Below are 25,320 nucleotides of genomic sequence, written 5' to 3' on the forward strand. Positions count from 1 at the left end.
ACTTGCTGCAGAAGGTTTAATGGACTGGAGAAACGTTATTAATATTGTAAAACAACATGAAGTCTCTAAAGAATATACTAACTGTCAAATAGTATTTTTACGTAGGAGCAATAATATTGGGTAGATAGTGATCTCTGTATTCAAATAAATAATGAAATAGATTATTGGAAAAATGTGTTGAAACGGCCAAACGGGTTATTGCTGTCATAAAAAAAACTGGGAAGTCGTGGTCTTCCATTTAGAGGTTCCGTGGAAAAATGTGGAAGTCAAAATAATAAAATAAACTATTATAGTTTTCAAAGGCACCGAGAAAAATAACATAAAAATTAAGGAAAAACGGGAATTTTTACGGAAAATCGGTTGTCCACAAAATCGATTTTGGTTTTTAGTGTAACTCTAAAATAAATGAACGTATATACATGAAATTTTCACTGGTTGTTTATATTAGCGTTTTCCATACACGATACAATTTTAAAAATTTTAGCTACAAAATAATAAAATTATTAAAGTTTTAAAAATGATAAATTTTGAGCTGTTACGGACATTTATTTAGTTTCAAATTTTTTAGTTTTTTATTCTATAAATATCAATAAAATTGTATTTGTTGCCAATAAATAAATTTGTTGGGTAAAAAAGCTTTGAAATTTAATAGAAGGTTCCTTATATATTGTTTCAAAAACAGTGTTTAAAGATATTAAATATACATAGTTGGACGTTTATTTTTTATAAGCATTTACCTAAAGATCAAATATTGACAAAATACGTAAAATTCACGAAAATGTGCAAATTATTCATAAAAATTTTCTTTTTAAATCTAAGATTCGATGAAGTAATACAAGATTTCTCATAAATTTGTCTACCTTTATCAAAAAATAAATGTCTACAAGCAAGTCAAATTAATTTTTTATGAGCGTTTGAAGTTCATATTATTGCAACATTGGATATTTACTTTTAGATTATGTCTCATGTAACGATTTTCTTATTTTGTTGTTATTCAAAAACGAATAACTGTAGATACATGAAAATTTTACTGAATGTATTTTTTTTTCTGTGAATATCAATTAAGTTTTATTAGTTGAGCCAAAAAGCATGAAAATGTAATACAAGGCTCCTGATATAATGTTACAATAGGAGTTGAAAAATATTAAAAATACATAGGTAAAATTTTTTTATGAGCATTTAAAGTTTGAATTTTGACAACATTTATCAAATTGAGAATTTACAAATTATTTTGTAGTTAAAAATGTATAAAATGTTCAAATTTTATAGCTAAGAATTGAAAATTTAAAACAAGGTTCCACGTAAAACATAGGTTATGTATAAACTAATTTTTTCATAATAATGTCATCAAATATACTTATATAGTTACTTACTTGTATACTTGTATAATTATAATAACTAATAGACAATAGTCAGTCATAGGCTGACTGATCGTGTTCACTCAGAATCTTTTTTTTTTTATACAACGATATTATAATATCATTTAATTCAAATTTAACACCACCCATTACAGTGACCCACCTGTAATCTACTGTTGTAGGGCAGGGCGACACCCACTTAGGTACCCACCTTTTTTATAGTTTTTTATACACACAATGCCATTTTAAAATGCAATGCCTTTGGGCCATATTAATTCAACTTAGATAGCCAGATAGGTACTGGCGTATTAATAATAGTTAAATAAATAATTACTTATACTATCTATACATATAACATAGGTATACTATAGAATTATAGAGTCTATACCTATTCTCTTATTTATACTTTTATTTCTATCTAATATGGTTTTCAAAAGTTTTAATAATATTATATACAATAATTATTATTTACTTTATTATATTATTTGATTAGGTACCTAATGAAAACAATGTTTAGTGTATTGTTATTAAATAACATGATGTAATGGTAGGTACAAAAATTAATAATTATCTATATTGAACTTATTTAAAGCACGATAATAAAACGTTAAAATTAGAGTGAAAAAAACATTGAATGTTTAGCGTTTGTTGGCTATTTTTTGTTTTATGTTTTCTTTGTAAAGGTATTTTTTTCCTATGATGTGGCTTTTTTCCCCTAGATTCAACCTAATATATTTGTGCATATTATTTATTAGTACACTAATTGTACACGTCTTGTATCCTACATATTCACTTAGGTATTATACCATAATACGATCCATCACTACAACAGTTGTACATTATACGTAATACGTCCATACATAATGTAAATAATAGGTACGTCATTTTTGTATGATAGAGGTGCTTAAATGTAAAAGGCTGTTTTATATTTTTGAATCAATAGAAGGTACCTATCAATACAATACTATTATACCTACTCCTTGAATGGAGGTATTGTTACGTAGCGTTTCAAATCGTTCCAAGTGTTATGCGCACGTGAATATCCTCTGCATTATCGTTGGGCTCTGACTTTTTAAGAGAATAATAACCGTGTTTGATAACAGTTTGTAGTGTATAGATAATATATTAATATTATATTTTGTATCATATTTTAGTATTTATTTTGAATTGTTGATTAAAACTTGTTGACTACCAGTTAATTAAATTTTCGTTAACAATGTAGATAAAACATTAATAAGAATATGGTGGTAAACAATTAACTCACATTTTTCGAATGTATACATTTTTCCAGTAAAGTAATAGATATTATTAGGTAAAACTAAACGATTAACAATTAAATATTTGAATACCCATCGGCCATCACCATGATGAAGACTTATAAATTAACAGTCCATCAAAAGGCTTTCAGTAGTGAGTATTGTTCATATTGTAATGTTTAAATATTGCTAATTCATGGATATTATAGTCTTTTTATTAATATAACAATGTTAGGTTCAGAACTTATTGTCAATATTAAAGACTTTCCGAAAGCAGTTATAGGTGATATTGTAGAGGTTTATCATTCAGACTCTGAACAAAATAAATTGTTGCTACAAATTATGGCATTTAAAGATGATTTACAAAGTAAAGGTAACTATTGTTTTACAAGTTTCTAATTCGTACATGATAGTTATAGACAATTTCAACAGTTAACATAGATAAGTACAGATCGGATCTCTAGGATTTTGGAATTTTTCCTTGTAAGCCGATTTTTCTGATAATTATTACAAAACAGAATTTTATGTAAATAAAATTATGATGAGTTATCCATTTTTTGTGATAAAATTATTTCTTCTAGTGGTTATCAGAGCCGAAATAGCTATTGGCTTGATTAGTTGTCTATTTAGTTCTTTTAAATATCTGTGGCAATTACATTATTTTAATGAAGAATCGTTTATAATAAAGAAAATTCACTATTTGGTTTTATGTAAGTATCATGTTGTATATCAATGTATTTGAATAATATGTAGACGACTGTGATAGTTCCATACAGGATACCAACGTGTATTTATAAAGCACAATTATGGATAAATAGATTTTACCAAAGTAAACTATAATGTAGTAGATGTAGTACATTAAGTGAGAGTAAACTAGAAAATGTTATGCTCACGGTGATAGAAAAAAATGTCCTGTATAAAATAGGTGATGATGAAACTATTAAGTAGTGTTGGGTAGTAACGTAACGGAAGTAACGCATTACTGTAACGGCGTTACTTTGCTTGTAACATGTTATGTAATTTCATTAGAATTATATCCTAGTAACAAAAATATAATGGAAATTACTTTTGATAGGTAATTTCTATAAAATAATGCGTTGCAGTTTCAAATTATTAAGTACCTACCTATTGCCAAAAAAAAAAAAAAAATATATGTATAATGTGGGTATTATTATGTTAACCAATCAATCTTATATGTTTATATATTTAATTTTAACTTGCCACAATTCATTTTTCAATTGTTTTGACATTTGACATGTCCAATTGTACGGTAAATCATGAGAAAAGTTATTATTTAATTTGATTCCTCTAAATAAGTACCTTCGCAGAACGTTTCCTATGATATCTATTATAGCGTCGATTAATTAGTTATATACGCTCCTATTAACTATACAGGTTTTATAAAAAATTTAGTGTTGTACAAAAACTGCTCAATTTGAAAATACTTATTAGTTATTACTATATTTAGAGTTTACATTAGAATATAACATTATATTTCTGATAATTAAATAAAATCGAAATATTTAAACATTACACCGTTATTATAGTCATTTCACATTTGGTATTTATAAGAAACGGTTTATTTTTATGATTGTATAAGTTATAATTGTGTTCTATATGTATTATGATTTTATTTTTACAAACATAATATTTAATAACACAAATACAAGATTGGGGGCTATAATTATTCCTTATTTGGTGTCAGTCGATCAGTTGACACTCTACAGATAGGTATAGGTATAGGTTTATGTTGTCAGTTTGTGACACAATAATACAAAACTATACTATACTTAACTATTAAATGATTAATTACTATTGATAAGTAGCTACAATTAATAAGTACTATTTTTTAATAGTCATAACTCATAAGAAATTACTATTGTAGTATTGTTATGTAAATATGTATTTACTGTATATCTTCTTTTCTTTGTACACATTTTTAAAATTATACCTTTTTAGCATAGGTAATGTATTTTTATAAAAAGTTACATTATTGCCTGCAGAATGATAATTGTCAAGAAATTTGAAAAAAAAAATAATATTAATAATAATATTATTATTTTTTTTTGTAACGAGAAAGTAATGAGTTACTTTTATATTTGAAAAGTAAAGTAATTTCACTACAATTTTATTTGAATAACGAGTAAAGTAACTTAATTATATTTATCTCTAAGTAACGAGTAAAGTAACTTAATTACTTTTTAAAAGTAACTTACCCAACACTGCTATTAGGTAACTAAAGTCTAAAAGCACATTATTATTAAATACAAAAATTGTACATAATAATTAAAATTATTCATTTTTATTGTGTTGTTTAGGTGAAAAAACCAAGGCTATTGTAAATGTGTAGTGATATTAGGTGTTAAAAAAAAAATGTCTATTTTGATGTATATTAAATCTAGTACAGTTTTAATAAAGCAAATCTTCCCAAATATATAAAACATTATATTGTAATTATGTTAAAATAATAATAATAATACATGTTGGATAAAATTTAATATTTTGTAAATAAGCAAGTGGGCCAGTACTTTTGTATTTTTCTGGATCTCCAATCTGCCCATGTATACACTAACATATCTAAAACACAATTTTATAGTATTAATTATATAGATTAAATAAAAGGTTTGGCTATGTGCTGAAAAATATCTTAACTTAATTTTATTTAAAAGTTTTTATATAAGGACTATATTTTCAAATAAAATAGGGAGAAAAAATGTTAATATTATATTAGGTTACTTGAGGTTTTTGAATAATTATATTTATAATTGAAACCCAATCAAATTAACTTTATAATCAATTCATAATTTAAATTTAAAGATTTTCTTTTAAAACTTCACATAATTCAATTATTGTACTTTCATTGTACTAAAATTAGGTTTCCTTCTTTTTGATGTGATATAAATTATTTCTTATAAAACATTACATAGTAGCACAACGTTTGAGACATAAAGTTGCAACTATGGTAAGATAAAACAGATGAATTAATAATTTTGTTTTCTAGTAATATTTACTTCCTATTTAACCCATTGTTGGGATTACTGTGTAACATACCACCATTGCTGTGTAACATACCACCATTGGTATTGAGTGAGCATGCATTCATCTCATTTTTTTTTCATTATTATTATTATACAATAAACATAGACCATTGAAACGAGCACCAACTTATTTATATTTTATATTTATTATTTTTTACCATTTGTATATACTATAAACATTTTAAACAATAAAAATTAAAAACTACATTATTATAAGATTTTTTCATAAAATACATTTCAAATATTATTTTATTCTTTCCTTTTACCTACTTAATTTGTTATTAACAAAATATTATTCATCTAGGCCCGAGACTTTATTATTGATGAGCGCATTGCTCTCTTTATGAATATTGATGATATTGTTAAAAATTTTTTAAAAAATATTTATAAAATTATTATATTTAAGAAAAGTATATTTAAAACATGTCAATAGAATGTTTAAATATCTTCAGAGGAATGAAATAATATTTAAACAAGTGGTAATCAAAATAGTAACAAGGTGAGCTCCATGCTCATCATGATACCAATGACTGGTTAAAATTATTTGTTACTATTTATAACTAATTATATGTAACTAATATATTAAAAAAAAAATTTCAGATACAATTAGCATTGAACACAGTGTTGCCAACTTATTTCAATTGCATGCATATAGTGATGTTACAGTAAATATTGTGAGTCCAGAATCTGTCATATTAGATTCTGTTGAATTGACATTCAGAGACCAATATCTTGGACGATCTGAAATGTGGCGTTTAAGAAATTCAATGATTGATACTTGTGTATACAATAACAAAAAAATGGAATTTTGTGGTGGATACACTCGTGTTCAAGTTTATCAAATGTGGACCAAAGGAAAAATTGTTTCCTGTGGAGTTATCAGCCATAACACTAAGGTTTATAATTAATTGTAATACCAGCAAATTGAAGTACTTTTTATTTATTTTTTTGATGCCAAATACAATGCTTTTGTTTATAAAAAAAAATTATATAGGTGTTTATTAGATTTTTAATTTAATATTTTTTAAAAATTTGTTTTAGTTTTTTTTTAAAATTAACTTGAGGAGTATGAATAGTATCGAAAAATTCTATGAAAATGTATTGAATAATGTATTTCCAATAATATGGTTTATTGAGAGTAAATACACCTATTATCAATGTTGTAGAAGAGAAGTTAATCTATGTCTGTTTAAAAATCAATTTTCTATATTTTAATTACTAAACTCAATAATTGAAATTCAAAAAGTAAAATATCACAAGTTTTAGAGTTAAATATTGGGCATTGAAAATAAAATATATAAAATCAACTGCTATACAAATATAGATAAACTTTTTCTCTTAAATTTGTATAATAGATGTTCATACTGTAATGTCACTTAATAAGCTATATTATTGGATACTAAGTTTCAATGTTTCACTAAAATTCATATTAGTAATTAGTGTGTAAAATGCTGCATTACTGACATGTGTGTGTAGTGTGCACGTGCAGGTGCACTTTGCTATTTATTTTATACACAGTTACTCACACTAATGATCACTTACTACGCACACATTTACACGACCTGCATGCACACAAACAGAAAATTGAACTCCTTAGAAATGGTCGTTATGCATACCCCTTAAAAAAAAGCAAAGCAAAATAATTTCACTGATTTATTTATACCGGTCAACTTGTTCTCATCCTATAATTAATATGACAGTTGTGTTGACTTAAATTATATATTTATATTTATTGAATTTCTGTTTGCTTAGATAATTTTTAGATCCGCTACAAGTATGGTATATATATTTCTTCAAATGACTTCTGAAATGTGGGAATTCAACTTTTTAGGGGATACTTATTTTGAGAAATCTGTAGATGGTTTTCTATTTGATTTATTTGAAAAATGGCGGGTGAGTTTGTGAACTAAATATTGATTTCTATATTTTATTTATAGATTACTTCAAATCATGAGGTTAATTGTTATGTGTTATGTAATTTAGAATGTATTATAAATTATATATATGTAAAGTGTACTAATTAGTAGTAATTATTTTTTTAATTGTTTATAAATAGTATTTTGGCAGTAATCATGAAGTAACACTCGTTGTATTCTCCCGAGTTTTTTACAAAGCTAATAAATTAGAAGAATTCCCTGAAGCTATGAGAGAATGTCTTCAAGTTGATTACAAGAATCGTTTTTATGAAGATTTTTACAGGTAAAATGTAAATCAATATCTGTAAAATAAATTTTAAAATAAGTATCTAATATTTTAATAAAACATTTTAGAATTAACATATTGGCATATTTAGGGACAGGATATGTAGGCTAGAGTCTAGGGTAGATTTTCTTGTAGAATGAAGATTTTGGTAAGTTTATTATAGAAAATGTTTTTTTATATAGTATAAACATTAAACACAGAATAATAATTTTATTTAAATAAAGAGATTTATATTATTAAAAATAATATTAGTAATTTATTATTAATTTTATTGACATTTGAAACTACTTTATGTGTAATATAATCACTATTAAATATTATTAAGAGAGTATATATTATTTAGAATAGGCATATTAAACTCAAAGTAATAACTGGGCCAAATATATTTCATAGTTTACTATATGTGCCATACATAAAAATAAAATATATAGTATTTTTATAGCAAATTGTTTTTAAACTCATAATAGCTGTATGTTTGCATAATTTCCTTAGATTTAAAATGTTGAAATGATTTAAACATTTTAAATATTTAGTTGTATATTCATTTAAGACTTTTTATTCATCCCATATACTGAGTAAGATAAATATTATAATTTAATATTTTTCATTTTTTATTTGTTTTATACATTAAATATTATTCTCATATTGCACCATTTATTAGGGTTGTAATTCAAAATGAACGTTATGAAGATTGGGCCGCAGCATCATTAATGCTTCTTCGACGTCTTTATTATACATACAAAATAGATATTTTAAACTATCATCATAAAGTACTTCATGATTCTGGTGTTTCAATTAGTTCAATACCAGAAGCTTATTTATCACATGCCTCTCAAGGCAACTTTCTTGAAGTATTAAATATGGCATTAAATGGTAAGTATATGGAATCGTTTGTATAAATCAGTACTTCTTTTAAGGGGCCTTGCTAAAAAGACCTAAAGTATTGACAAAATTAAAGTTAAATAACGTTGTCTGATTTTGATTCTGAAAAAAACTTTGAACTCACTAGAACATTGTCTATAGATCCTACGAAGCACTTTGTAAAAACTAAATTTTATATTATTGTGAACTGTAATTGAAAACTTGAAAATATGAACATTTCGAATCATAATTAAAATTAAAATTAATATTAAAAATGGAAAATGTTTCGTGCGATCTACTGACATTTTTCTTCTGAGTTCAAATATTTTTTCAGAATCAAAATCAGACAATGTTAACTAATTTTAATTTTATCAATATACAAATGTATGTTTTTGTAAAATTTGTGTCGTGAAATTGATATAGTTATTGAGTTATTGATATGTGCATGCGCATAGAGAGAGGATATCCACATTTAATTTCACTCACACTAATAATCATTTTCAAATAACACATAAATCTCGGGCGGCTATATTAAAAATTAGAAATCGCCTAAATGTTGTCCTTTAAATAATGACCGTAGCGAGGCCCCTTATATGTTATTTAATTACCTACTAACATACTGTACGCAAATTACCTACTGTTAATAATTAACTTTGAATATATTAAGAAATATATCGTCTGGACTAAGCATGTTGCGTGTGTATATATTTAGCTGGTGAACAGGACAGCCAATAGTTAATGAATTCGATCAACGAGCGCTAGTGTTCCTATGACCATTTAGTAATGAGATATATTATTTTTAATTTTTGGTATAAGCGACATTTATTGACAAAAGTATTATAAAAGTAGTTTATTATTTTTATTTGTTACTCAAAATTTTAAATATTTTTGTCAATAAAGACGTGTTCTAATAAATTTTTTTATATAATAATAGTATTATAAAACATTATATTATAGTAATAATCATACTAAATTTAAATTAGGGTACAAGTACCTTTCATCACAAATAAAAAACCAAAAAATCAGAGCTAAGTGCCAAAATTCATTGTGTTATAAATTAATGGAACATTTCAATTTAACTAGTATCAAGCCACTAATATAACATAAAATGGAATTAAAATATATAATAATATCACTTCTAAAGGTTAAATAAAAACCTAACGCCAAAGTTAAGAACATATAACAATTTTGTTTCTGCTCTCCTGAAAAGTAGTAAGACTGCCACTTTTGCCTTATACAACCTGATATTACTTATGCAATATGCAATATGCATAATATAAATCTTAAAGAAAAGTATGGCAAGTAGCTATTAGGTGATCGCTCTGCTGTATAGTAGTGATGGGCGGTAACGAATAATTTGTACTATTGAATAATATTCGATTATTCGTGCAAACTATCGAATAATTATTCGAATAATAATTTGCATGACCGAATAACGAATTAAAATAAAAATTATTCGAATAATTCGTCATCAAATAATATTATTCGTTTCAAATATAATTAATCGAATAATAATTTGCGTGATCGAATAACAAAATAAAATAAAAATTATTCGAATAATTCGTCATCAAATAATATTATTCGTTTCAAATTTAATTATTCAAATAATTAATTGAATAATTCGGCATCAAATAATATTATTTGTTTCAAATAATTAATTGAATACAAATTCGAATAAGAGAAGTTACAAAATTATTATTATAAGTTATAACTTATGAGTAATTAGTAATATTAGTAATTACATATATTTATTATTTATCAATCATTATTGTTGATATTTGATCATCCATAAAACATTTTAGTGAAACTTTTTTTATAGATAGGTAGTATCATTGATTATGAGTACGAGTATAGTAGTATTCCAGGTATATTATATAATCAATGATAATATTTAATATTTATAACCACCCATTTATTCTTATTCAACTCTCTTCTAAGACACACAAAAATGAAAAAAGTTATTAAAATTCATAATTCATAAAGTATATTATAGGTATGTATAATAATTTGGTTAGTTAAATACAATTTGAAGGTTTATTTATCGGAAGTTGTAATCGCTGTTAATTGTAATTGTAGACTCTTCTTGAACCCAATTAATTAAGGATTTCAAACGATTCAATATCGAATAGTTCTTAATTTTTATTCAACTAACAATTATTAATTTATTTTCGAATATCTTTAATTATATGAATAAAAATTATTCGAATAAGAAATAATTGAAAAATTTCTGTAATCGAATAATGAAAAATATTCGAATAAAAAATACTCGAATAATTTTTGTAATCGAATAATAAAAAATATTCGAATAAAAAATACTCGAATAATTTTTGTAATTGAATAATAAAAAATATTCGAATAATAAAAATTATTTGAATGATATAAATTATTCGAATAATAAAAATTATTTGAATAATTAGTTATTCGAATAATTAATTCGAATGATTTGTCGATTATTCGAATAACTTATTTGGAAAAACTATCGAATAATTCAATAGTTATTATTCGTTGCCGCCCATCACTACTGTATAGTAGGTGTCGAGTGTACTTTGAGTAGGGCGTGAATTCAATGATAAATTGTAACAATAACAAATAAATAGTCTGGAAAATGTATATTTTAATAATTTATTTTACTATTAATGTATTACTAGGTAGATTGAAATAATTTTTTCTGAAAACATTGCATTTATTCTGCTTTGGAATATAAAATTAAAACCCTATGTTGTCATTCAAAAAAGTAAAAACTTAAAAAATTATAAGGATAAAAATATAATATAATTAAAAAAAATATAATTTTTTAATAAAAACGTTGTTTTATAAGCAACTTGAAACTATGTAAATAAATATTTTCAAAAATATTTACATTTTTTGAAATAATGAGTGTTGTTTGATAAATGAATCACCCGGCAGTAGTATTTACAGAGTGATTTTGTAAGCATGCTCTCCCCATTTTTATGTTTAAATTATGCAAATATTCAAATTCTGTTTATTGGAATTTTGAAGTGTAGTTGACAATATTTTCAAATACATAGATTTTTCAAAACACTTAAAGGGTATCTTGTGGAAATACAAACTTTGGTAGATAATGAGAACCAATTGTTAACCAACATTGCAAATAGGGGGTCAGATGATTTTTCTGAAAATGTCGACTTATTCTAATTGAAATTTGAATGAAAAGTTTCTAAATTATTCTATTTTAAATACTAAGGATTTATTATATGTTATATACATTGGGGTGCCACTCAATTATACAGGCTAAAAAAATGTTTGTTTTACCAATATCTATTCAATACAACATACATTTAAATATTTACTCAAATTATTGGTATGTACCTACATTATACATTGAGGTTTTATATAATATTATATTCTTATAAATTATAGTATAACAGAACCTATTACCTATAATAATTATGTATATATTATTATACTATTATGTATATTAGCGGTTATCTTTTAGTTCATGGATCACTGTTTGTTAAAAAATGTACCCTATGAATGAGCCCTATGAATGCTAATTTTTAAACCAAAACTTATAAACAAGTATTCATATATTTGTTTATTTTATTTATTTATTTCAGCATAATTCAATCACATTGTAATACAAATTTAAACTATATAATAAGAGCTGATATGTATATTAACTGAGTTTAGTTTGAATCTGGTATACAGAGTTCCTAGTAAATAAAATTTGTTCTAAAATTACAAATTGACTTAATTCTCCTAGTATAAAATATTGATTAAATTATATTACTGATATTACATCAATGTTCCTTAATTATTTATATTTACACATATTTTATTATTTGATTGACACACATTCTCATCAATATCAACAATTATTTTATTAATTGTTTTGTTTATGATACATTTAATTGAACTGAATTTCACATACCTACACTTACTATTTGCCTTTTTACATAATTTACTAAATTGTTGAATATAGTTTTTGCCATGTTATCGGGGGAACTTCTTGTACTGGTTAATGCTGTATAATGTGGCTTTATGTATTTTCCTGTTCTCCTATCTATTATTTCTAAATCATTGTTTATATGCCTTTGTGTGGTTATTATAAGAATTTGTTAATCACTTAAATTATCATTTTTTAAGCAAAATGTAATTTTCAAAATATTTATTCTAATTTTAAGCTAGATAGAAAATTTTAAATTTTCGATTTTTTATTTGAGTTTTTCCCTATAAATGTTGATCATAATGTTTATGCTTAAAAATTAAAAAAGGTGGGTAAGTGGATGTCGCTCTGCTGTATTATAATAGTAGGTTACAAGTGGGTCACTGTATAATGGATAGTATTAAATTTGAATTCAATGATATAATATCACTGTATAAGAAAAACGATTCTGAGCGGAGACGGTTTGTCGGTCTATGTATTAGACATACCTATTATAGGTATACTTATCTATAGTATTAAAAAAAAAATTGACCTATAATAGGTATTAATAATAAATTCCAAATTAATCATATCACAATATCCATCAGGTAACGCGTTATACATCAACAACAAACCGTGGTACTATCATAAATATATAACTAATAGTATACGTTAGATGATTCAAGTACCCACAAATAATATTATACAATCATTACAATCACAACAAAATAACTAAAATAGTTATTCCAGGTTTTTTAATATGTAATTTCGTACAAATTTGAACTTAAAATTACTATAAAAATAAACTGTCCTTATGTATTTCTTAGAATTTTTGGCAACAGAATTAAATATTTACGTGGAATCTTGTTTTAAATTTTCAATTCTTAGATACAAAAATTGAACATTTTATAAATTTTTAACTACAAAATAGTTTTACAAATTAAAATTTGATCTTTAAATGCTTATAAAAAAAAATTGTGCCTATGTATTTTTAATATTTTTCAACTGATATTGTAACAGTATATCAGGAGCTTTGCATTAAATTTATACACTTTTTGGCCCAACAGATAAAACTTTATTGATATTTATAGAAAAAAAGACAAAAAAAATTGAAAACTTACAATGTCCGTAAACAGCTCAAAAAGAGTCAAATTATTTTCAAAATTTTATCGTATATATAAAATGCTAATATAAATATTCAGTGAAATTTTCAAGTTTCTACAGTCATTTGTTTTTTAATTACAATAAAATAAGAAAATTGTTACGTAAGAAATCGAGTGAATATCAAATGTTGTAAAAATATGAATATCAAACACTCATAACAATTTAATTTGACTTGTTTGTAGACATTTTTTTTTTGAAAAAGGTAGACAAACTTATGAGGAATCTTGTATCACATTTTCAAATCTTAGATTTAAAAAAAAAAATTTTCATGAATTTCTAACTCAAAATAATTTGCAAATTTTCGTCATTTTTATGTATTTTGTTAATATTAGATCTTTAAATGCTAATAAAAAAAAACTGTGACTAAGGATTTTTAATATTTTTCAAATGTCATTGTAACAATATAGTAGGAGCCTTGTATTAAATTTTCAAGTATTTTTACTCTACAAATAAAGTTTTATTGACATTCATAGAAAAAAAAACTAAATAAATTGGAAACTGGAATTGTCCGTAAACAGCTCAAAACAAATCAAAATATTTTGAAAAATTTATCATGTATAGAAAATGGAAATATAAACAACCAGTGAAAAGTTCATGTATCTACAGTCATTCGTTTTAAAGTAACACCAAAAACCAAAATCAATTTTCTGGAAAACAGATTTTGCGTAAAAATTCCCGTTTTTCCTTAATTTTTCTTTTGTTTTTCACGGCGCTTTTGAAAACTATTGGAAAAATTTTACTTTTGACCCCCCCCAAAGTACCAACTAGATTCAGTTTCCTATCAGAAAATGTACTGTTGAAGAAAATCCAAGCACTTTTACTGTCCTAAAAGGTGATGACAGACACAAAAATAAAAATAAAATATAAAAAAACACACATCATTGTAAAATCAATACATTCATCGTTCCACTCAGAATCTAAAAAATAAATGTATTTATTATAAATTTAAGCTATAGGAATTAAAAATTAAAAAAATACATGAAACAATTTGTTTTATAAATATCTCAAGTTCAACAAAATTGGATATTTATTAGTAAAAAAAATTAATATTTTAGATATTTTATAGTAATTCGTTGTTTGAAAAAATGTATTAGTAGGTATTTGAAAATTGTTGCCACTATATTTTTTTATTTAATATACACAATAAAATGCTTAAAATATCTAGGTTAATTTTAAGCTATTTATACCATAACACTGTTTTAAGTGGTAGTCGTTATTAACTGTATAATTACTATACAATATAATATGCAAAGGTAAGTTAAGTTAGGTAAGTTTAGTACTAGTATTACTAATAGAAAAATAAATTATAAATATTCAGTTAGTAACACAATTTATTTATTATTTATTAATGGGCGGAGCCCTTTACAAAAATATAATATTTAAATTACAATAATTAATACAATACATCAAATTAATCTATATAATAGTGATAGGATAAATCCAAATACATCACATTTGAGAGATTACTGAAATATAATAATAGCCGAGTAATACTCAATTTCAATAGTATTGATGAGTGGGGCTTTCGTTAACCAACTGCATCATACGGTCTAAAGGATTATTTCTGGCATAATTAGTGTTTAGTAGTATGGATATAGATGTATAATGAAAAATAAATGCATTAATAACAATGAACTATAATAATTATTATCATCATCAATTATTAAAGGCAATGCCTTGTCGTTGCGACCACTGTTGTTTTTATTGAAGAGTGTATCAATGAATCAATGAATCAAAAGATGTATAATTCATGAGTTCTTGAATGTGTAAAAAATATTGTTTCCTTGGGTGGTCATCTTGATTTCTTCAAAAGATGTTGGTTATAAAGTTGTGTCAGATGATGAGTCCAATTAACTTAATTGTCCTTGATTCAATCATCTTCATCAGCTGTTTTTTTATCCTACTTCTTTTAACATTGCTTTTCTTGTCCATAATTTTGGATGATGTCTTTGTAATTTTTCTTCACATTCATATACTATTGCTTCATGTTTGCTTCTGTCTTTCTTTTTCATTGTTTAAGGTTCACTGCCATATGTCAGCATATTCTACACAAATGTTTTAACAGCATTTTACGTCTGACAATGCTCAGGTGTTTGTTTTTATTGGCGAGAAGTTGATTCTTGTTTTAGAAAGCTTGCTTTTCTAAATATATTCTTTTTTTGATATTGATTTATTATTAGAGGCTACAATGCTTCAAAGATAGCAGAATTCTCGGACTTGTTGTAACCGTGTGTAGTAATTAAAATTTAGATCTGAGTGCATTTTACTTATGAGCAATTTTTTTGGTTTTCATAGCATTTATTTCTTTTTATATTATTATTATATAATACAATATATTTTTTTAACTGTATTACTAATAGTAATACAAATAAACTATAAAATATTTTTAGAAAAAGAGGCACAAAAATGTAAGCAGAGTGATTTACCAGGTTTGGAGATAATACTAATTGTAATATATTAGTATATTTAGTATATTCATTATTTTAGTATATAATAAATTAATTTTTTCCTTTCAAAATTGTGATTAAAAACTAAAATTAATTATACTAATTAGTTAATTACTAAATAGTAGTTTTATTGTTATTACTATTACTATTATGCTTTTATTTATTCAATTTTGTTTTTGTTTTTAGTTTTTGAAAAACATTATATTGAAAGAAGCTTAGATCGGACTGGTCAATTAGCAATTGTTATATCTCCTGGTATGGGTGAATTTTACGTGGATAGACAGTTAACAAATATTACAAAACAAAGAGTTATGGATAATGGTGTAGGAATTGATTTGATCTGTGTCGGCCAAGAACCATTGTATGCTGTCCCATTATTTTTGGTAAGAATTATAGTTGCTTAGTTCTAAGATATAAATAATTTGATTTTGATTCCATTTAAACACAAAACAAATAATATTTTTATATTTACCTAGACTAAAATGATTGGCCATTTTAAACATTGGTCTTTTTCATTTTTAATATAGTGAAAAAATCAGATAACCCATCTGTGTTTATGAGTCACTAATCTTAAGCCTTCTTTTTGATATTCACTGTTTATTCTGTTCATTGGCTAACAAAAAAAGAATCTCTCATGAAAGCTTATAACATAATTAGCAGCTGATGTTTGTGCTGATTTTGTTCTGACCTCTTTATATTAGTTTTGGCATGGTGAGTGTAGATGCTCAAAACTCCCATGCATTCACCAAATTGGCTTTGCTTAAAACTGTACAAGAGTAAAACAATCATATTAATTAAAATGAGGGTTGGGGGCTAAAAACAGGCTACCGGGATCCACCATCTAAATATAGATATTTACATCTGCTTTAGGTATGACATGTTTTAAACATTCAATAATTTCTAAAAACAACATTTTGTACTATTTATATCAACTAAAAGTTCTAGGCGGCCTATCAATATGATAGTAGGGTTTAGCTTATCGTTTCATAATACTATTTTACATATATTTATCAGGGTGGTCCAAAAAAACTGATTAATACAATTCTAAATGATTGCCTTTCCATTTTTTAGATGATAAGAAAAAGTAATTCTGTGAAAATTTTGACTTGATAACTCAACCCATTTATGTGCCGCCACAGGGTTAAGTTATGACTCAAGGGTTTTTTTTTAAATTTATTAAAAAAATGTATTAAGGTAATGAAAATTTTTAATTTACTTGTGTTATAAAATATTTATAATTTATTAAAATATTTATTATATTATATATTATTTATATATTAAACATTTTTATTCTACATTTGATAGACATTGTTTATGATGCGTATATTTTCCTGTAGTTTTGGACAACCTGAAAAAAAAGTTTTATTATATTATTTTATATTTTTAAATTATTTAAACCACAGTAAAAACTAAAATATGTTGGCTTAAGTTTTTGAAATAATGAGAAAAAACTGAAAACTAACCCTATATAATTTAACCCTATTGCGGCAAGTGAATGGGTGAGTTATCAAAACCAAATTTTCACAGTATTAAATTTTCTTTGCACTTAAAAAAATGGAATGGTTCTTATTTAAAATTTCTTAAGAACATTTTTAGCCTATATATATAAATATATAAATGTGAACCATCCTAATATTTATGAATTTGTTTAGTTTCAAAATCGTGATGAATCTCTAGGAGATGACTGCAGTATTCCACATTGGATAAATTTAAGGTTTGTTTAATAAAATAATATCATAATTTTAATTTTATTGTATGTTATTATGACAAAGAGTTTCTTTTTAGTGGTTCTGCTGATGTCCTATCTCTTCTTTTCCCTATTAACTTCAAAGGTCCTTTTAATTTGACCCGCTCTATTATTCCATTGGCTGCATCTATTATCTAGACATGATATCAATTATATAGTTTTATTTAATCCCATCGACTGACTGATGTACCAACCAAATGATTACTCCACCCTCCTATCTTAAGCAAACAATAATTATAGTTCAGAATCAGTTTAACTAAATTGTCATTGTGTTCACTGGCTATTTGTATCAATTAATAATTTATTTTTATTTTACATCGCTTTGCCCGTATTTTATAAACAATATACTAACGCATCATGATATATAAGTACATAACATTTTAATGATTGATAGCCAAGTTAGTACAATTCTATTCATTTAATTTTTATTGTATTAAAACTATTGCTCTAACTTACTTAATTATTTTTGAATTTATAACTGTAAAATAATTAAGATAAAAACTTAGCTTTTACAGAAGTAACCACATGCCACAGAGATCTACATTTGTTCCTCGGATTAAAGTACCTAATCAATTTTCAAACATTTTATTAAACCGTCCGAAAATGGGTTTAAGAGCAGTGTCATCAAATAGTTTATCAGCTTCGTTGCGAAAGAGGTTCACCAACTCTGCACAAGATTATATAAATTATGATCATGGAGTTTTTAACAAAAAAATTAAAACTAGGATGCCTAGTAGGTTCAGGTAATATACATTTTATTCAAAATAATAATGAGAATTATTTCAAACATTAGAGTCATCAAAATAATGACAGCATAGGCGCAACTAGGGTTTTTATTCTGGGGGGGCTACAGCCTTCCTAACAAAACTATGAACTTAAAATATCCTATAGGGTGCCTATTTGAGCTGCTTGTCCTAGAGTGGCGGTTTTTTCTTTTAATCTATTAGGTACTCAGAATATTTACAACAAGTAAAATTTCATACAAAATAAATAGAGGTTAAATATACACAATTTTTAATATTATTTAATAATGAATAACTTACCTGTAATATTGGTCTGTATGGCCCGGTGTAAATATCACCTAAATCATTAGGGCTATTCGGCTGTACTTTCTGTACTATTATGGGCTCTTCAGCTTCTTAAACTGTCAGTAAATTTTCTACTGTGGAAGTGTCTTTGACCACTACGGGCACTACGCATTCATAATTTTTTTTTTTATTAACATTGAAAATATTAAAAACTTTATTGTTCATCTTAATATCGTATAGCAAAAAATTCACAAAACAAATAAGAAATAAGTAATAACAATAGCTGAAAAGTACAGAGGCGTAATGTTTTATAATTGTAAATATTCTTCAATATTCCAACCTCAATTACAAGACAGATGACAGTACGACAAAGCTTATCAATGCAATCACTAAATATTACAAAATAATATAAAACCCACGGTCCCAGTCTAAAAGTAGATATTTTTCAGTCAATATATTTTATCGAACATAATCGTTATCTCTTATCTATTTTACTTGAAAACTTTTCGAGATTTAAAATATTCAATTCTTTTTTGTCAAGTGAAAAAATACAATTTTACGTGTAATATTTAAAATTAATGAAGGATATTTTTTGGGGGGGCTAAACCATAGCCAGGGGGGCTAACCCCCAGTCCCCCTAGTTGTGCCACTGAATGACAGTCTTGTTTAGATTTAATTTGTAATTCAATTTTTTTATAAAAATGGTTAATAATAATATTATATTTCTTAGTAAGTAGCTAAATGTATGATAGTTGTAAACTTGTAACTGGTAAATACTGCTAACATACAATATTAAAATATTCTTACTATTAAAGACATACTTAATTTTTTTCAGTTATACCAATAACATTTTGCCACTAAACAAATTAAACGAAATTAGTGCATCGAGAAAAAAAAAATTTAGTACATGCAGTTTTGATGTAAATTCTGATAATTCAATTGCTCTAAGCCGTAGTCTGTCTCCTCTGAAACAACGCAGTATTACTCCTCCGCCCAAAAGCCAGTGCGAATTCACAAATTTGCCACCATTAAACAGTAATCATAGTTTAAGATTTGTTTATTGACTCAATAATTTTAAATGATTTATTTTACTAATATTTAATTAGGAAATAGAAGTCGCAGTATTGATGACAGCTTGAAAAAGTATAATAAATTAGCTATAAGTAAACAAGATAATTTAAAGTTTGTGCGTGTACGAGGTCTTATTAATCCATTTGACAAATCACGATACCACGTGAAGTTAACATCAAATCGGAGAAGGTGGAGTCATACATTCCCAGAAAGTAACCAATTTTATTCTGAAAATAAACAAGAGTTAATGACATCAAAATAATAAATATTATTTTTATTATTTAGAACCTAAGAGCACAAAAAAGTCATATGACGATATTGAATTGTCTGGTCATACAGAGGATTTATGTGAAATGGAAAACATTCAAAAACTAGAAAAAAAATGTATGATTTTAGTTATTGTACTTCATTATAATTTTAATTTAATCAAATACTTTATTTCCTTTTTTCAGTAAGTGTAAACATAATAAAAGTACAAAAATATCGAATTGAGGAAAAACAAAATATCACAAGTACTTGTGAGTGCTCGAGTGATTTTGAATTGACAAATATGTGTACACCAGGTTAGTGTGATGTAAATGGTAAATCTTTAATTAAATCATTTTTTAAATTATGCAATATTTTTTGGTTGCTTACTATAACTATTTGTATTCATATGTTTCATTTTGTTTGGTTCTCATTATCTATACATATAAAATCCAAATACCACTTAGTCACTGATCGCTGTAACTCAAAAACTATGCAACGTACGAACTTGAAATTTGGAATAAAGGTTCTTTTCATATTTTCACTGTGGAATAAAAAAAGATTTTCAAAAATGTTGCGTTTTAGTGGATTAATTAATAATTATAATTATTCACCGTCAATACGTGTTGTGCTGCATGGCACAGGTGCATGGCGACCCGCAGGTTTTCAGCTACCTGCAATCTATCTTTTTTGTTTGATGGTCAACAATAAGAATTGTTCCGAAAAGTTTATCGATAAAAATTATCTCATGCATCGCGTGTACACCAATAATCCAATTATATTTTAAACGATAAGATAACTCCCCAAAATATATTAATATACTATAAATACTTCTAAAAATTCACGATGATCAACTATAACTTCAATACTATTTCAAGTACACTGTATACAAATGTTTTTTCAACTACAAAGCTGTACTAATATATAGGCTATATTTTATCTCCCGTCTCATTGTGTCCTACCTGATAATATACTGTTTGCATAATCATACGCGAAACTCATGGGCAACGCCAAGCGGGATGGCTAAAAATTGGAATATAATATGATTTTGCTTCCATACCTATCACAATTATTTCCCCGGGAAACGCCGGGTTCTTCAGATAGTAATACATATTATTGTAGTTTTTAATTTCTTTACTGCTTATTACTTATCTGAAATATTTTCTATGTGATATTATTATATTATTATATCTAATACTAAATTAATCTAACTATAATATATCAATATAATGACATATAATAGTTAGATCTCTTTTTATTAGTGTTTTATCATTATTCTCTGCTTGGATCATCAGTTCACCATCTACCCTTTGGATATACAAAAATATTATGTAGGTACTTATTACTCAGTCCTATAAGTTATTTTTGTTAATTTTTAGATTGTTTAATTCTTAAATTTTAAGTTTAAGCCGCCATACGCAAATGATCAAAAAAAAAAAAAAAAAACAATTGCAACATTTTAATAAGTCTTTTACAAAAGTTCCCACAGTGATTTTTAATAAATAAATAATTAATGTTATGTGTTATTAAAAAGATAATTTGTTCAATTGATCTAATAAACATTCATTTTTCCCTGCAATGACATTAATAATTCTATGATCTACTACTGTCTACTTTTAAATAATTATATTAGTATCAAATTAATATTCCTTTTAACACATTTTAGCTAAGCTAATTATTATATTTACTTTAAATGTTTTTACTTTAATATAGTAAAACAGTTTAATATTTAGAAAAAATTGAAAATTTCAATATAAATGATCAGTATGTAATTTGTATATAATATACATGACATTTATATAATAATGTCTTTAATTAGATATAGGTAATTCAATTATTATCTTTATCTTAAGCTATTTTTATTTACTTGTTTGTCTCTAATTACTTTTTTATTTATTTTATAATTTCTCCCAAAAAATAGTGTAGTGTAAACTCCCCTAGATGTCAGGACGGTCAGCGGCGGTGCCGCTCCCTTCCCGTCATCCGGTGGCAGTATTGGCCGAGTGGCGGAGAGAGGTTGATAGTCAGTAGTGACGTAGTGACGTTACGCTAGTTGGCGCGCGTCGATGTCGACTCGTGACGTTTCGTTGTTCTTTCGATTGTGTTGTAATTTTTAATAATGTGTTCTTTTTCCTGTGCGTTATAATAATTAATAAACGAGCTATTGATCGAGACGAAACATTTGCTTATTGATTAGGAGAAGTTAACAGTAGTTAACAATTATTGTAAATTAATTTTCGATTTTCTATTTTATTATGAGTGTAAACTGAAATAAGTATTGTAAACTCCGTTAACTGGGGGAGATAGCGTCATTGGTCTATGCGGTCGGGTAGCTCAGTGGTAGAGCAATTGTCCGGAAAGCGAGAGACTCGGGTTTGATTCCCGGTCCGGCGGCTAGATTTTTGACGTTATTTCCCTGGAGATAGTTAGCAGTATTATAAAAATAAACATTAAATAATGTATATATAAATGTTTATGCAATTGAATTTCCAACAAATGTCAACATATTTAAGACATACAAGTGTATTTTAACAGGCGTTGATTGGAAATCACTAGTGTTCCCTGCATGTTTGCCAATAACAACTGATTATTTTCCGGATGAAGTAAATCTTCAATCATATTATTTATTTTCAAATTACAATCTATTACCTGATTATGTAAATGCTGAAGTTGCCTTGCAAAGAGCTGTTTATCGTCAACCACTATCTGCTTTAGAAGTTTTTTATCAAATGATATGTCAACGCTTATCTCAAGTAAGATTTCACAACTCATATCTGATGTATTAAAGGTATTCTCTTATCCAATTTTTTTATTTAATAGGGTTTCCAGTTGGTTGTAAGTAAAGATGAAAATCCAGAACATAAAAAGAAGATTAATAGTATTGTCATGAGATCAACAGTTCATGATGAACGATTTATTGAAATGCGGCTGAGTATTGGGAGAATAGTTCACACTGTTACTTTGTTTGGTTCAGAAATTCAAGTGACACGTTACAGACCAAGGTAAATTATAATATGATCTACATTTTTTCTATACATATAGGGTGATTTATTTAACGTAACACACTCATTATACCAAAAAATGTATTTACTATTTTCAAGATTTTTTTTCTTCAAAATCCTTGTTGTTCTAGAATAATTAAAACATTAAATAGTTTTTACCCTTATATTTATTAGGTTAACCACTATTAACTTTTGATTTTAAAATTATTTCTATTTTTTGGATTTGGAAGGGAGACAGTAACCATTTTTGAGTTTTTTTTTTGATTCTTTAAATGATTTCCAAGTGCTAATTTTGATCATGTCGGGCTCTTTTAGCAATAAATCTTGTTTATGATCCAAATTTTATATTAATATTATTATGACCCACTATACAATTTTACTTTAATAAATTAAAAGTCTAAAACTATGAAAAATCTATTCCAAAATGTCTTTTAGCAGTTATGCAAAATATGAGTAAAATATAACATGTATTCAAAAAATTAAAACAAACCCCAGACTTAAAATAATAGGAAAATTTAATAATAGTGTTAATAATATTCTAACTTGTTAAGTACTAATTATCAGTGGCGCCGAACTCCTCAATAAGTACTCAGGCCAAATAAAAATACAACGGCCCCAAGCCACCCTAGCGGCCACACATGTCCACATTTCTACTTAGCATTGAAAAATAATTCGTACTTCTAAATTACAAATTACATGTACCTATAATTTGAATACATGATGTCTTGAGGTGTACTCTATAGATATGATTGTGTAGGTTATAATAAAACCAACAATAGGGTCAAACTTATCTTCAGAAGTTAATTTTTTGAACAGTTTGATATGAATGTTAACTCCTTATCCGGAATCTCCCAAAATGTTTGCTAAACATCAGAATTTATAGTTTCTCTCATTATGCTGTTTTTAAATGCTAAGTATTTTACATTATATATTACCTAGATTAGAATATCTATAATTATAAATTACCATCAAGTACTTTTAGATTCCATAAAAACCATATTTTATTAATTTATTTGATCAATATTTTAATATATGTAATTAGTTACTAAATATATAAATTACCTAAAAAATATTACAATTAATTAAATCAGCTATGTGTAGACAGTAGACTGTGTGTAGGTATATTATATGCAATAAATAAATGTAATACTATTAATAACAATAATGTGTTGTAGTTTATAGTGATTTTATTATGAAATAATAGTTATGTAATAATAGTTTTTATATAATACTAAGATATAGTTATTACTTGTTAGGTATGTACAATTTCTGTTTGGATATATTATACAAATGACTAACTTTTTAATAATTAATCTATTAAAAAGTTAGCAATTTGGCAAGAACAGAACTTTTTGAAGCAAATATATCAATGACCTGAAACATAATTAAATATTATTTTATTAATAGTGTATACCTACACATAAATTTAAAAAAAAATACAATTATTCAAGCTAAAAATAATAATTACCTTAAAAATATCAATAGATACATCATGTTCACAAGATATGACCATTAGATTCTCTAATCGTTTTTGATCCATTGTTGATCTCAACCGCGATTTAATAATCTTTAATTTGGAAAATGAGCGTTCAACTGAACAACTTGATGTAGGGAGTGTTAAACTTAGTTTTATAATAGAATATAAATTTTCAAACTCTGGTTTCAAATTAGTTTTATTAATTATTTGAAATATATTTATTAAACTTCCCACATTTATAACACTATCTAATTCAACTTCTTCATCGCTGTTATCTGAATTGCTGTTTTCACCATCTGTTGTATTATGTAGACGTTTTGGTAAATTTGTTAGTAATTTGTGGTCTAAATCATTGAGAATTTGTTTGAACATAATGTATTCGCTTCTTACTTTTTCTTGACTAAATCTATACATTTTACATAATTTCTCAAAAGCATCTTGTGGGACTACTGTGCTGTCTTGCATCCTTTTTAAATAGAGAAGGCCGATATCTTTCAATACAGATATTGATTGATTCTGAAATTTGTCATGAAATTG

At 25.5% G+C, this 25,320-nt stretch overlaps 1 protein-coding gene across 1 annotated transcript in view; it reads left to right on the forward strand.

The window, feature by feature from the left end:
• The first annotated feature begins 2,512 nt into the window (after positions 1–2,512).
• The window catches only part of LOC100166236 (GATOR complex protein DEPDC5), a 57,447-nt gene continuing 34,639 nt past the window's right edge, over positions 2,513–25,320 (forward strand). The window contains 15 exon segments of the mRNA XM_003241484.3: positions 2,513–2,768; positions 2,850–2,987; positions 6,253–6,548; positions 7,405–7,545; positions 7,709–7,851; positions 8,516–8,727; positions 16,399–16,595; positions 17,865–17,926; positions 18,466–18,702; positions 19,823–20,022; positions 20,094–20,270; positions 20,344–20,442; positions 20,511–20,621; positions 22,840–23,057; positions 23,125–23,306. Coding sequence (XP_003241532.2) covers positions 2,723–2,768; positions 2,850–2,987; positions 6,253–6,548; positions 7,405–7,545; positions 7,709–7,851; positions 8,516–8,727; positions 16,399–16,595; positions 17,865–17,926; positions 18,466–18,702; positions 19,823–20,022; positions 20,094–20,270; positions 20,344–20,442; positions 20,511–20,621; positions 22,840–23,057; positions 23,125–23,306 — 2,459 coding nt within the window. The 5' untranslated portion in view covers positions 2,513–2,722.

This window comes from Acyrthosiphon pisum, chromosome X, assembly GCF_005508785.2.
Source record: "Acyrthosiphon pisum isolate AL4f chromosome X, pea_aphid_22Mar2018_4r6ur, whole genome shotgun sequence".
Lineage (NCBI taxonomy): Eukaryota > Metazoa > Arthropoda > Insecta > Hemiptera > Aphididae > Acyrthosiphon > Acyrthosiphon pisum.